This window comes from Genypterus blacodes, unplaced genomic scaffold (genome assembly GCF_046128005.1).
Source record: "Genypterus blacodes isolate CSIRO-AG114 ecotype Tasmania unplaced genomic scaffold, CSIRO-AGI_Gbla_v1 ptg000036l_1, whole genome shotgun sequence".
Classification (NCBI taxonomy): domain Eukaryota; kingdom Metazoa; phylum Chordata; class Actinopteri; order Ophidiiformes; family Ophidiidae; genus Genypterus; species Genypterus blacodes.
The window spans coordinates 2,761,786-2,774,113 of NW_027466849.1; the positions used below are offsets into that span (position 1 = coordinate 2,761,786).

At 43.6% G+C, this 12,328-nt stretch overlaps 1 protein-coding gene across 1 annotated transcript in view; it reads left to right on the forward strand.

Moving 5' to 3' along the window:
* znf536 (zinc finger protein 536) overlaps positions 1-12,019 on the forward strand; it is an 87,325-nt gene extending 75,306 nt beyond the window's left edge. Inside the window, exon 5 of the mRNA XM_076146983.1 lies at positions 11,345-12,019. Coding sequence (XP_076003098.1) covers positions 11,345-11,499 — 155 coding nt within the window. The 3' untranslated portion in view covers positions 11,500-12,019. The remainder of the gene's footprint in view (positions 1-11,344) is intronic.
* Positions 12,020-12,328: the final 309 nt, after the last annotated feature.

A 12,328-nucleotide genomic window follows, 5' to 3' on the forward strand; every position in this document is an offset into this window, starting at 1 on the left:
GAGAGAGGGAGAGAGAAAGACGGCTTCTAGTCGGCAGGAAATCCTGTTTACATTTACATAATCATATCAACACTCTTCTTCTTCTCTTTCTTTTGGGTGTCTTTAAAAAAAGACAGAGGAAAGAGACAAATGCTAATTCACATAGCTCTGTTGTGTGTGTGTGTGTGTGTATGGGGGGGTAAGGGGGGTCTTAAGGCTGCTGCTTGTTGTTGCTGCATGCCACCGCTCCTTTTTTCTTCTTCTTCATTTTCTTAAAAGCACTGCCAACATTGGCAAAAATTCATCTTTTTTTTCTTTCAAATCCCTCGCCAGCACCTTCAACTCCTCTCGCCTTCATTTCAACACCCTTGTCTCTCCACCTCATAATGTCTCCTTTGAGTGGGTTTTGTCGAACCTTTTGGCCTCTTCGCCTCGCCTGGCACATGTGGAGGAGAAAGAGAAAAGGGAAGAAGAAGAAGAAGAAGAGAAAAAAAAGCACAAATAAGGAATGGCGGGCTGCGGCGGCTGTGTGAGTCTTAATTGAGATCTGCTAAGAGCAGGCAGCAGATGTTTGTAGCAGCAACTGTTGAATCATCAGAGACCACTGAAAGCCTCAGAAACCATGTTAAAAAGAAGCCAGGTGCTCCACATTCTCTCTCCCTCTCTCTCTCCCTCTCTCTCTCTCACGTCTCTCATTTCATTGCGGATAAGCGGTGTTGACGTGTGTGTTTGTGTGCGTTGTTATGGGAGAATTGACAGACACAGAGGAGAGACAGAAAAAAAATGAACTCGCTAAATTAAAAATGCTAAAATGTGGTGCGTCGCCACTGGCAAAAAAACGCCATCTGATGTTAAAATAAATATATGTCCTAACATATAATTCACTGCGTCTCAGCCATGCTTTGTGCCTGGATATCTGAGTTGGTGTAAATCCTTTCAGCTCAGCACAAAGGTCAGTCGCTGAATTAAAAAGATCTCCTGAAAGATCGACGTGGGAGATTTTAGGTGAATCCTAAAACATTCAAACTCCTGACAAGATTATCGCTCATGGGGGGGGAAAAAATCCAATATTTAATAAGGATATGATTCAACCCTAATACAGGAGGACCACGGGGGAATCAGGGTGAAACTGTGAAATCTGCAGGTTAAAAAGGAAAAAACATTGTTTGCATTTTGGGTGTTGTGGCTGGTTTGTAGGTTTTGATTCAGATTCCGTCTATATTTTGTACACAGCAATGCCCAAAGTTACACATACAGCATACTGAGTCTTTCTGTCATTTTGCACAGCTCAAACACACCTAAAGCCGACAAAAACAGTTATTAATTCCGACTCCATTTACCACAGTGAGACCCTTAGGCCACGTTTACGCCTCAGATTCAAATACAACCTGCATTCACATAACATAACTCACAAAAGGTAAATATGTTGTATTGTAATCCAGTTTGATCTCAGTCCTGATTAGCCAGATGTGACTGCAAACTCCTCATCTTGGATCCATTGACTCTCATTTGAAATCCTAAAATTATTTTGATACAGTATAAACATGTGTTCTCTGCCATTATTTCATTCATCCGTAACATTCGGAAGCTCGGGAGAACTCCGGTGCCCCTCTACCCTACCTCCACCCCCGACCCCCCACCCTGGGAACAGCGAGCATCAGCGACAGGTTCTCAGTGATTATAAATGATGGCTGTGATAGCTGGGGCCGGGCCGCCATTACTCTGCTGTCTGTCTCTCTGTCTGCCCGTCTGTCTGCCTGTCTCCTTAATCTCTCTCGTCTCAGTATCTCTATTATTGTCTCTGTCTCTCTCGCTGTCATTACGTCCTCGTCTCCATCTTTTCTTTTTTTTGTCTTTTATGTTGACTGCCTGGCCCCTCAGTAAGGCTCAGTCAGGGTTCATCCAATATCAGCGTTTGACGGCCAGTAATAACAGGCGTACGCCGATAACTTGTAACAACATCCAGTAATCTCACAGGCAGATAAGAAATTTCTCCCTGAATTATTTTATTGAAAATGCCTCATAATGTGGTGTAAGGCAAAGTGGACATCCAGATTGTTGTGGCTTTGTTCTATGAGTCATTCTGGGCCGCAAACGGCGTGCCTGAAAGGGCGTTTAGTCACAGAAATACGCGATAAGTGACTCAGGAAATGAGTGGAAAGCAAGGAAACGTACTGATTATTTGCATTTGAGGATGACGTCGAGATGAATCAGGTGACTCGTATTCTGTAGCTTCCTGCGAGTGCTTTAGACTCAGCAGGGCGACACACTCGCGTCGAACCATTGCCCTATATAAGCATATTGCCCTATATAATATTGCCCTATTTGCTGCTGTTTCCCCTGTACACTTCTTCCTCCTTCTCTGATCCACATACTGTACATCTCCTATATGCTGTCACCACACACACTCTCTCTCTCTCTGTCCCATCCCACCATCTCACTCTCTCTTTGAAATGACAGACAAATGGTGGGGTTTGGAGACACGTCCCGGTAGCCGGTCAACAGACGCGGCTGCCTCGTCACTCTTTCTTCCTTTTCCGTTTTTCTCAGCTGGCTTGGTGCCACGCCGAATTAGTAACCAGATATGTCGCCACTGCTGCGCTAGTGCGAATAACACTGTATGCTCCTGGGAGGGCCGAGGCTTACAGATTAGCACCTACAATTAATACGCAAGAAGGGCCGTCTCCCTGCTCGTGTTTAAAAACGCACGCCGCAGCCAAGAGCGGCGCGAGGATCAACCAAGCATGTGGTTCCTGCATGTTCGCGCTAAGATTAGACGTCGGCAAGAACCTCGAGATACTATTTGATTTTGACTGCTAAGGGTCAGGACAGCATATGATACGTTTGTTTCTAACATGAACAACAGAATTCTACCTCTTTTTGGTGTACAAGCAAGTCCAACTCTGGCAATGACGCTACCACAAAATCAGCTGTGAAAATACTTAACGTGTACATGCGGAAAATGTTCACAACTGAAACTGACTGATTTAAAAATAATAAAAGTAGACGAAGGCAGGAGTTTTTCCTTTTTTTTCTCAGATTAGAAATGTAGTTGACAATTTCCTCTGATGAAGCCTTTGTGTGTTAATAGTTTCTCTATTAAATAACACAGTTTAGAGGTTATAGAAAGTGATTTGTAACTACTTATAGGACGGTTGTTGTGGGACTCTGCCCCCCTGCTACATTGTGTGTGTGACACCCCTGCTCAGCCACAGGTTTACAAAGATAGACGTTTATATTTCTTTACATAGACTTGAAACTTATAGTGCAGCTGCTGCGTTCTTACAAACATCCAGCCGTGTGCCCTTTAGCCTACGCTGCTATCTCGGGGAACGACGGAAGGATGTTAGTTCGTGCAAACACAAGTTTAAAAAAAAAAAAAAAAGAAAAAGGAGCCTGATGATGAGATGAGAGATGAGATGACCTCACCTCTTCCTGTCCCCTAAACAATAGCTTCCCTTCTCAGAAATAGACATATTGGAGCAACGGTTTAGAAACCCGAGAGCTCAAATCCTTGATTTTGTTGTGCGAACATGAAGGCGACGTCAAGGTACACAATGGCAGACACACAAAGTTAGGAATGCGCACACGGGCGCACACAGAAGACACACACACACACACAAAAAGCGAGAGAAAGAAAACAAGGGCTCCAAACACAACAGACTTGGTTTGACCTTGTTAGCACCGGGGCACATGGGTAATCTGGCAGCTTAATGATTTTTTTTTTCCTCTCCATCTCTTTTACATTAGACTACAAGCGTTTTCAAAGCACAGTGTGTCACAAGCATTTAAGATGTGGCCTTTTTTTCCCCCCTGCACATTCCAACGCCATTATGTTACATTGTTGCTGTATAAAAGGCCGTATTATGTTCCAGCCCCCCTAGTAAAAAGGGCAGAAGTGGACCCAGTTTTTATCTGCTGAACGAATCAATCAGGATTATGTCAGCTGAACAGAATCACAGACAGCAGTCGCCAGGCGCTGTGTCTCTGTGTGTCTGAGTGTGCATTTATATACACTTGTCTGTGTTCGGGATGGGAAATTGGCAACGGAGGAAAGCACTTGTTGGTCATGAATATGTCCCGGCTGGTGACAGAGATGTCATTTGGGGGTCTAAAAAGCAAACAAGAGCTTTTTCTTCTCTTTTTTCTATTTATGTATTTACCCGCCCGCCCCCTCGGTCCAACCCTTTCTCCACCTCTGTGGGAGGATTGGAAGGGCACTAATTATCATTTCAGCAGAAATGATTAGGAGATCAAACGGGGATCGAATGCCATTTCCTTCCATTAATGCGGGGGTTTAGAGTGCCTGTCATGGCGGGGCTTGTCCCAGGGCCTGTGAATGTGTGTGTGTGTGTGGTGTGTGTAGGGGGGAGAAAAATGACAGAGAAGGGGAAGAGAGAAAGAGTGGAGGACAGAGAGGAGGTTTAAAGAGACAGACGGGACAGAAGTTTGGCAACAGAGGCGGAAAAGAAATATTCAGTGTCAATGAGGTCCAAAAAGCTGTCGTTTGGAAAATTTGGAATTGCTGTTAAACGGAACTCAGCGGATCACACAGAAACTGAATATCAGGGAAGTTGTGAATGCGCTTTCAAACTAAAGTATAAAGATTATTGACATCAGAGTAAGCAACATGTATACATCTTATCCGATTCCTCCTCTGGTGTGTGTGTGTTCAGTACACCACATTCTGCGGTATATGTGTTCATATCCCAGAATAGCATCCGTGCTGTCGTGCCACTCACCTCTGTGTCTGTCTGAGACACTGTGATCATTTGGAATGTTGATTTTGTTTTGCTTTATACACTTGTTTCATTCTTTATCTTTTTTCTGCACTGCTGCTTGTCTCACTCAGTAAGTTGGAAATGTGAAAGGAGTCAAACTCAAGCTTCACCCAGCATTTCCTCCACCCTTACATGACTACAAATAGAAACTACTGTATATGTACCTGTTCACCAAAATAAGTCCTGGTGTGTTGGGATGAAATTAAATGAGGGAAAGATTCAGAAAGGCGCCTGACCTTTTAAGTTTAAGAGCTTGAACATTCAGTCAACAGCCTGATTGTTCAAGTCGTTATACTTGAAAAAATGTCGCCATTCATGAACGCCATTGTTGACCTGCACGGCCCCTTTACAAACCTTTACTGACACACAACACAATGATCAAGACTCATATTTGAACAACACATACTTTATTTGGAGAAGTTTATTGAACCATCTCCTTTCCAACCTGTAAAACACACACAGTAACTCACAGAAACATTTATAGACAAACAAGCGAAATGCTAAGTGAGCAGGTATTCGCATTTACATCATTGTTTCATGTGAAATAAAAGAATTCATGAGAACCTGGACCATCAAAGAACCATTTCAGCGTGAATAAACAAGTGACGCACAACTGATGTCAAACACTTTGGGAAGTTAGAAGCACTTGAAGAAGTTGAAAGAGAGCGAGGGTGAGATCTGGATGATTACCGACGCGAAAGAAGAGCGAAAGTGAAGAGGAAATGGAGGAGGAGGGGGAGGCGGAGGCGGGGGGGCGGGAGCGGGCGATGAGGTTGTGATTGTGTTTCGGCACGTCAAGATGAGAGAAATGTCAAAGTGAATGTGAGAGATGACCTCTGCGTTCATCGCCCATTAATGACCCTGCAGCTCCCTGCTTCATTTTCCCCTCTCATCAAAAACATTACACACAAAAAAAAACATTTCCTCCTGTCTCCAATAGTCATTCCCCCCTTCCTCCCCCGCCGCATTGTATTTATGTATTGAAAAAAAAAAAAAAAAAAGGTAATAGATCAAGCACATTCCATTATTCTCTTATAAGATCATTAGCAAATATAATTAGATATGAAAGAAAGTAATTTGGAGAGGAGAGGGGAGAAAAGCGCTATCAGGCAGAGAAGACAGATTGTAGCATCAGAGTGTTTGGGCTTAAATTGCTCGGTGGAGGTATTATCAAGCCGGCAATCTTTTAGCCTCAGAAACAGTTTTGGAGACAGAGAGAGAGAGAGGGAGAGAGAGAGAGAGAGAGAGAGAGAGAGAGAGAGAGAGAGAGAGAGGACGGGGGAGAGGAGGAGAAAGAGGGAGAGAGGGAGAGAGGGAGAGAGAGGGAGAGGGAGGGAAGGAGAAAGAAGGGGAGAGAGAGAGTGAGAGGAGGAGAGAGAGAAAGAGAAAGAGACAGTCAGACAGAGGCCACTAATGTTCACTTCATTGTCTCCCCTCCTCTGCCCTCACAACTGCAATCATTCTTTTTACTTCTCATTTGCTTTCTCCATCTTTCTATTTATGTTTATTTATATATGAATGTATATCACCTTGCGTCACAGCCCAGAGTTTGCAGGGAATCAAAACTTGAGTTGGTAAAGGGGAAATGAGTTTGACATGAAGTCAGAACACGTTATCACAGACAGGTGACATTCCCCCCCTCTCTCTCCGTCTCTCCCCCCCCCCTCTCACATGTATCGATTTGCAACTTAAAAAAACACACAAAAACCGAAATAACACACAAATTGCATTCTGCCTTGATGTGGTTTAGGTGAGGAACCTTTTCACTGTGCTGTCTCATATCTCCCTCTCTCTCTCTATGTCTCTCTCTCTCTCTCCCTCTCCCTTTCTCTCTCTCTCGCATGCCCGCTCTCTCCGCCTGAACACGGGAATTTTCCTCACTCTTTTGTTGCACCTCAACACCACACGCACACACTCTGTTTGTCTAATCTGGATCTGAGCAGAGAGCAGACTGAGCGCACAACAAACCTGCTGCATTTCACAGCAAATTTGCTTTTTTCACCCCCCTCTCCCTATTTCGACTTCTTCCTCTTCTTCTTCTTCTTCTTTAGTAGTGCTTTGAGGGATTGGGGGAGGGAGGGAGAGAGTCGGGTGGGAAGGGTGGATGTGGATTTTTCGAGTCTTTTGTGCGAATCACAGGGAATGGTAACTATAAACATCCTGTGTTCATTAAAACCATCTAAAAATACAATTTTAGAAGGGTGGGGGGGTTGCAGGGTGGGAGGGGGTTGGGGGGTTGCACTCACTTCCTCGCCGCTCCTCCTCGGCGTATGCAAGCAGGGCCGTGTTATGAGGTTGGTGCTGCTCATATTTACATATTTATAAATACTGGGCTTTACAATGAGACAGGGCCGTGCCAAGAACAACACTTTCTGCAAGTGCAAGCAGGCCCGGACGCCCGGTGAGTGCCAACAAAGGGGGCCGCCGCACAGACCAGAGCAAACTTTCTTCTCCGTTTACAAAAAAAGGGGGCAGCCTGGACTCCAGTGCTACAGAGGACCAAAAGCTTCCAAACTCCTGCACGGTCGGCGCGAGTGTGTGTCCTGACGGGATGACGCGTCACACACAAGCTGCTTTTGAGCGTAAATATGCAGTAACACGCCACTGAGTAAATATCCCACATCGTTCAGCAGCGTCTGGAGGCGACGACATCTCCTGCAGCTTGGTGTGTGAAAGCTGCAGGGGCGAGGGAAACGAACATTTACTATAGATTACCAAGAGTCTGCAACTGATTGGAGGCACACATATTCACAAAATTGAAGATAAAGGCTCTCATGTGGGACATTTGAATTTTTTAAATATTTTGGGAATTTATTTCTCAATTAGTTTTAGCTGAAAGTTACAGGTTTTGTTTCATATCCCAGTTTTTATCATTAAACACTAACAGTCTTCATTCTTCACAACTATGACATTTACATCTGATACTTGTTTACTTTTATGTCCTACTGGAGCGTTTACAGCATGGACAGTAAGTACCCACCCTGAAATCACATTCGGTCTTGGTTTTAATAACCGTCACAAAATATTCTCACAATTTTGCCGCATTAAAACCTTTTATTGTTTAGTTTGTTTGAATACGTTCCCTCGTGGTATTTCTGCTTTTATTAAGTGAAGTTCCTCCTCCATCACTGTCTCACCGTAAGATGAGGGACAACAGGACTATTATGAGGTTTGAATTGAATAATATATACATAAGCTCAGTCTATTTTACAATCCTGTGGCGCCAAGAATCCTCTAGAACAGAAGCGGCGCCATTTCTTATTCATTTGCACGAGCGTTTATATCCAGAAAACGCTGCCACAAACGTGCCACAGTAACAGCTACAAGAATAGAAGAGAGAGTGTTGCACTGCAAAATGCCAGCCTTCACTTGGCGAGTGCCTATTGTGTGATGTTTTCACAGACTGCTATTAATGTCAGGTGAAGCCTCAGAGACCACACGCTCATGCTTATTCACACACACACAGACACACACACACACACACACACACATACACACACACATACACACACATAGTCCACGGTATCCCACGGCGGCCTCAGACACATGCTCAGAGTGCAGTGGAAAGCCATTGTTCCATCCTCCTTCCCATTTATCCATTCTGTTAAGCATGACACATGTATTAACAGTGGATGGATCATGCAGCTATGTGTCCTCACACCATATGTTTGCCTTTCCTAGGCCTTCTCTCCTTTCTTTCCATCTGTTATCTCCCCGCACACCACGAGAGGGCGCACTTACTCTTCCCGGCTTCCTCGTAAAGGGATACAGACGTTTTGTTTCCACGCTCGCTTTGCTCTGATTTGACGTGACGGCTTCCTTACCGAGGCGTCTGATCTCTTTTTTTTTTAAGTGTACTGTTTTTTGCAAAATCACATCATCGCATCAGTATCATTGCCAACACGGTGCCGACGATGCAGCAAAAAACCCGAGAAAGATCAGAGACGCAGAAGAAAACAAAAACAGATAAGCTTTGCATTCATGTGATAAATGAATGCCAGGCAGGTTTTGTGTGTCTGTGAGGTGCATCTGCCGCCTGCCCGAATGGGAAATTAAAAACTGCGAGGGGAAGTTATGCTAAATCTATAAAGTTGGCGAGGAAATCTCTCCCCCTTCGCAGTGGCAGTTGTTTGGGGAAAAGGAGCACCGTGCTTAAATAATAACATTCCAGGTGGCTTAGTTAATGAACAGTGAAAATCAAATATGGGGCCTAATCTGGAGCTCGTTACAGGAAGTTTCCTTACAGGGAAGTCAAAGGCAGGAAGTGCCCTTGGGGAGAGACTAGACACTTTTTTTTAAAGCTGCAAACCGGCAAACTTTGTTTACCTTTATTCTGATCTCGCCATTTCCTGGGATGTAAAATAGCAGAAACGGTTCCATATGTAATAGATGACATATGTGCACATCCGAAGGCTTAATGAAGTCCGACGAAGGTGTGTGTGAATACATCAGCTCCTTGTTTAGTCGCGATTTCAAAGATAGAGATGTATTAGACATAAAAAGCTGAATCTGCTGCTGGTGATTAACAGGCATTGTAGTCTCTATTCATTAGTTTAGTCTGCCATCTTGTGGTGAAAGCAGGAAATGAACTCGTCATCTTATCTCCGCTGTGGTGCAAATGTGTGCTCGGTTACAACAGAGACCGAGTTATTTATTAAAGATTATAGAGTTATTATTCATTCTGGTGTTGTTTGTATGGTTTAAGATATTTCAAGTGTGCATTAGGAAGATTGGATGGAGGATTAAAAGCAGAAGCATCCATGCGAGCTAAAGTATAAATGTTGGATGCATCGGGATGTGGGGCGGAGGCAGCAGCAGAGTTATTACTCAGCGGTGAATCTAAGAGATGTATTATCGCGTTATTAGCTCTTTATTTTCCCTCTGTTACCAGCGCACTTCCTTTCATTTTCATATCCATTTCTGTCTTTGCGCACGCCCTGCTCAGATAAACCCCATGTTTTAATTTGGTTTTGTCAGATTCATAACGCCACTTTAAAAGAACATGACATGCAAATGTGTTTCGGTGGCGTTTTATTACAGAATAATTTTCTGAGAAGTTGCTGAGGGAATGAAAGCGTAGAGAAGGAGGGGGGGGCGGGCAAGTGAGGGGGACACGAGTTGTATTATTTAGTGGCCGCTGCTGTGGGACCTAATTACAGTTATGCATTTCTTACTGTCTCACCGAGTCTTAAAACTTTGTTATTAGAATTACTCACTTCACTTCTCACCCACTGTCGCACTTCCTATCACACTTATTGAGCCAACAAACTTGCTTGGAACAAGTACGAAACTACTCCAGTTGTCATATCCATAATGTGTTAGTATCTCATATCATTTTACAAATGATTATTTGGCTGAGCACCGTGTCACTATCTCACAGCAGCGCACGCCTCTGTGTACTGAAGATGCACAAAGACATTATGCAGGAATAAACAGCAGATGTAGCAATCTTACTGTATGTTGTGTATTAGGCTGATGGAGGCTGAGCTCGCCTCGTGAGCGGTGTACTGCAGGACATGGACAACGTTCGGTGTGAAACAATTTAAAATGAAAGTGTTGCCGCAAATTATCATACCAATGATGAAAGTAGAGATGAAGACAAATCTGCTCAGCATAGAAGGACAAAATTAATTTTAACGAGTTGACAACAAAGCACAATAAACAAAACCAAAAAAACTTTTCTAATTAAATGTTACATGCATACAACTGCCCATTAAAGTGCTTAGATTGTGCTAATGTGAGGTTGCATCGCGTGTGAAGGTGATCCTGTTATCTCCTGTATAGATACTAATACTACTAACTAATATCATAAGGAACAAGTTAATTATTTAAAGGCAAATAATTGTAAGAAAACTATTTGCAAGTTCTCCTTTGTTTTTGTTTTATATTATTTAACACCACAGAGGCCAATTTACTCAAAACATTCTAAATGGTTTGCTCAGATGATCAGATTGATGCATTCATTAGATTTACTTTCATATCCTGCAGTGATAGATGAAGACATTGACACTGAAGACCTAAAAATCCATTTGACCTCTAATTGGTGCAGCTTCTTCAGCTCTGTCAGTGGTGGCATGTTGAGTGTGGTTCACACCTCGGGCCTGCAGGTGACGCCCTTGAGTCATGTCAGAGCCATTTGTGTTCTCAGGAATGTTGACATTGATTCCTTGACTTCTATTTAAAGTTATGTGTTTAAGATAGGAACACAGTCGTCATTAAAAGAGCTTTTCTGATGTTTTAGGTTTATGTCGACAGTTTGGTCATGGCCAGATTCAGATCCATCTGCGTCTGTATTCACGTGACTCTTAATAACATGTGACGACGCTCACAGGTGATCCGCGACATCATGAGCCTGAGGGTGAATCATTCTCACTGCCCACCAGAGACTCTAAAGCACAGATGTTCACTTGGACGTTCAGCAAAATGTCTTCAGGACTAAACAGGAACTTTAATGGCTTTGAACTCATGCTGAGCTCACATTATGCTGCAATGCTGAGTGTGTGTGTGTGTGTGTGTGTGTGTGTGTGTGTGTGTGTGTTGGGTCCGTGGTGCTAATCTGCCTCTTGTTCTCTTATTGGCCGTAGCACATCTGTGGGTAGGAGAGGAGGACCAGCCCATGACCCATGACCACACGCTGACCCACGACCCCAACCACCTTAACAACGACCTTAACCACCCTAACAACCATAACCTAGGTGACCCAGAGGGGCTGGAAGCCCACGCTGTAAACAAAGACTAACGGCCCGCACCGGAGCAAGGCATGAGGATGATGATGATGATGATGATGATGAAGGTGGAGATGATGAGAAGGAGGAGGAGGATGAAGAATAAAATGAAGGATTACACTATAACAAAGACTTTATTTAAGATGAAAACATACTACCGTCAGATTCCAGAGAAGGCATGAAGTATATGAAGGACAGTTTCCTTTGGGGACCGGTTTGCGAGAGAGACCTAAAGACTTTCGCAAGCGTCCTCGGACACTAAAGTGATGTTTTGTCCACTGTGGTCTGAATGCTCCTGTTTGTTGTCTTATACGATGTTTTTGATCAAACTACCTGTATGATTAGCAACTGGCCCTGCAATCTCTGATACATTCCTTGACCTGGAACAGTAATAAATATCATTTTGTAATTAGGACTGAGCTGTAAATGCTTAACAATCAAACCGACCACTAATGGTTGCGTATGATGTACTTTGGAATGCACGCAAAGTAAACTCATTGGACTGTTTAAGAGAGACCAAGTCTATGTCACTGTCAGGCCAGATCCATCCCTTCTGTCCTATGGGGGGCGCTGTTTTTGTCACATGGCCACGCATCGCATTGAACTGATTAAAACGAAAGACAATATAAAGTGGGGACACCATCTGACCGTATGTTACAAAGTTTTGCCTCCAGAAACAAGCATGGTGTTATTGTTGCTCGGTAAATCATAACCATAGTTGACTTTTGATGATGTTGGTGGTGCTGATGATGCTGTTGATGATTATAGAGAAGACAGAATATCTTCAAACTGCCCTAAATGTTCCTTCCAGTACTATATTACCCTCTATAACCAGGCCTATAG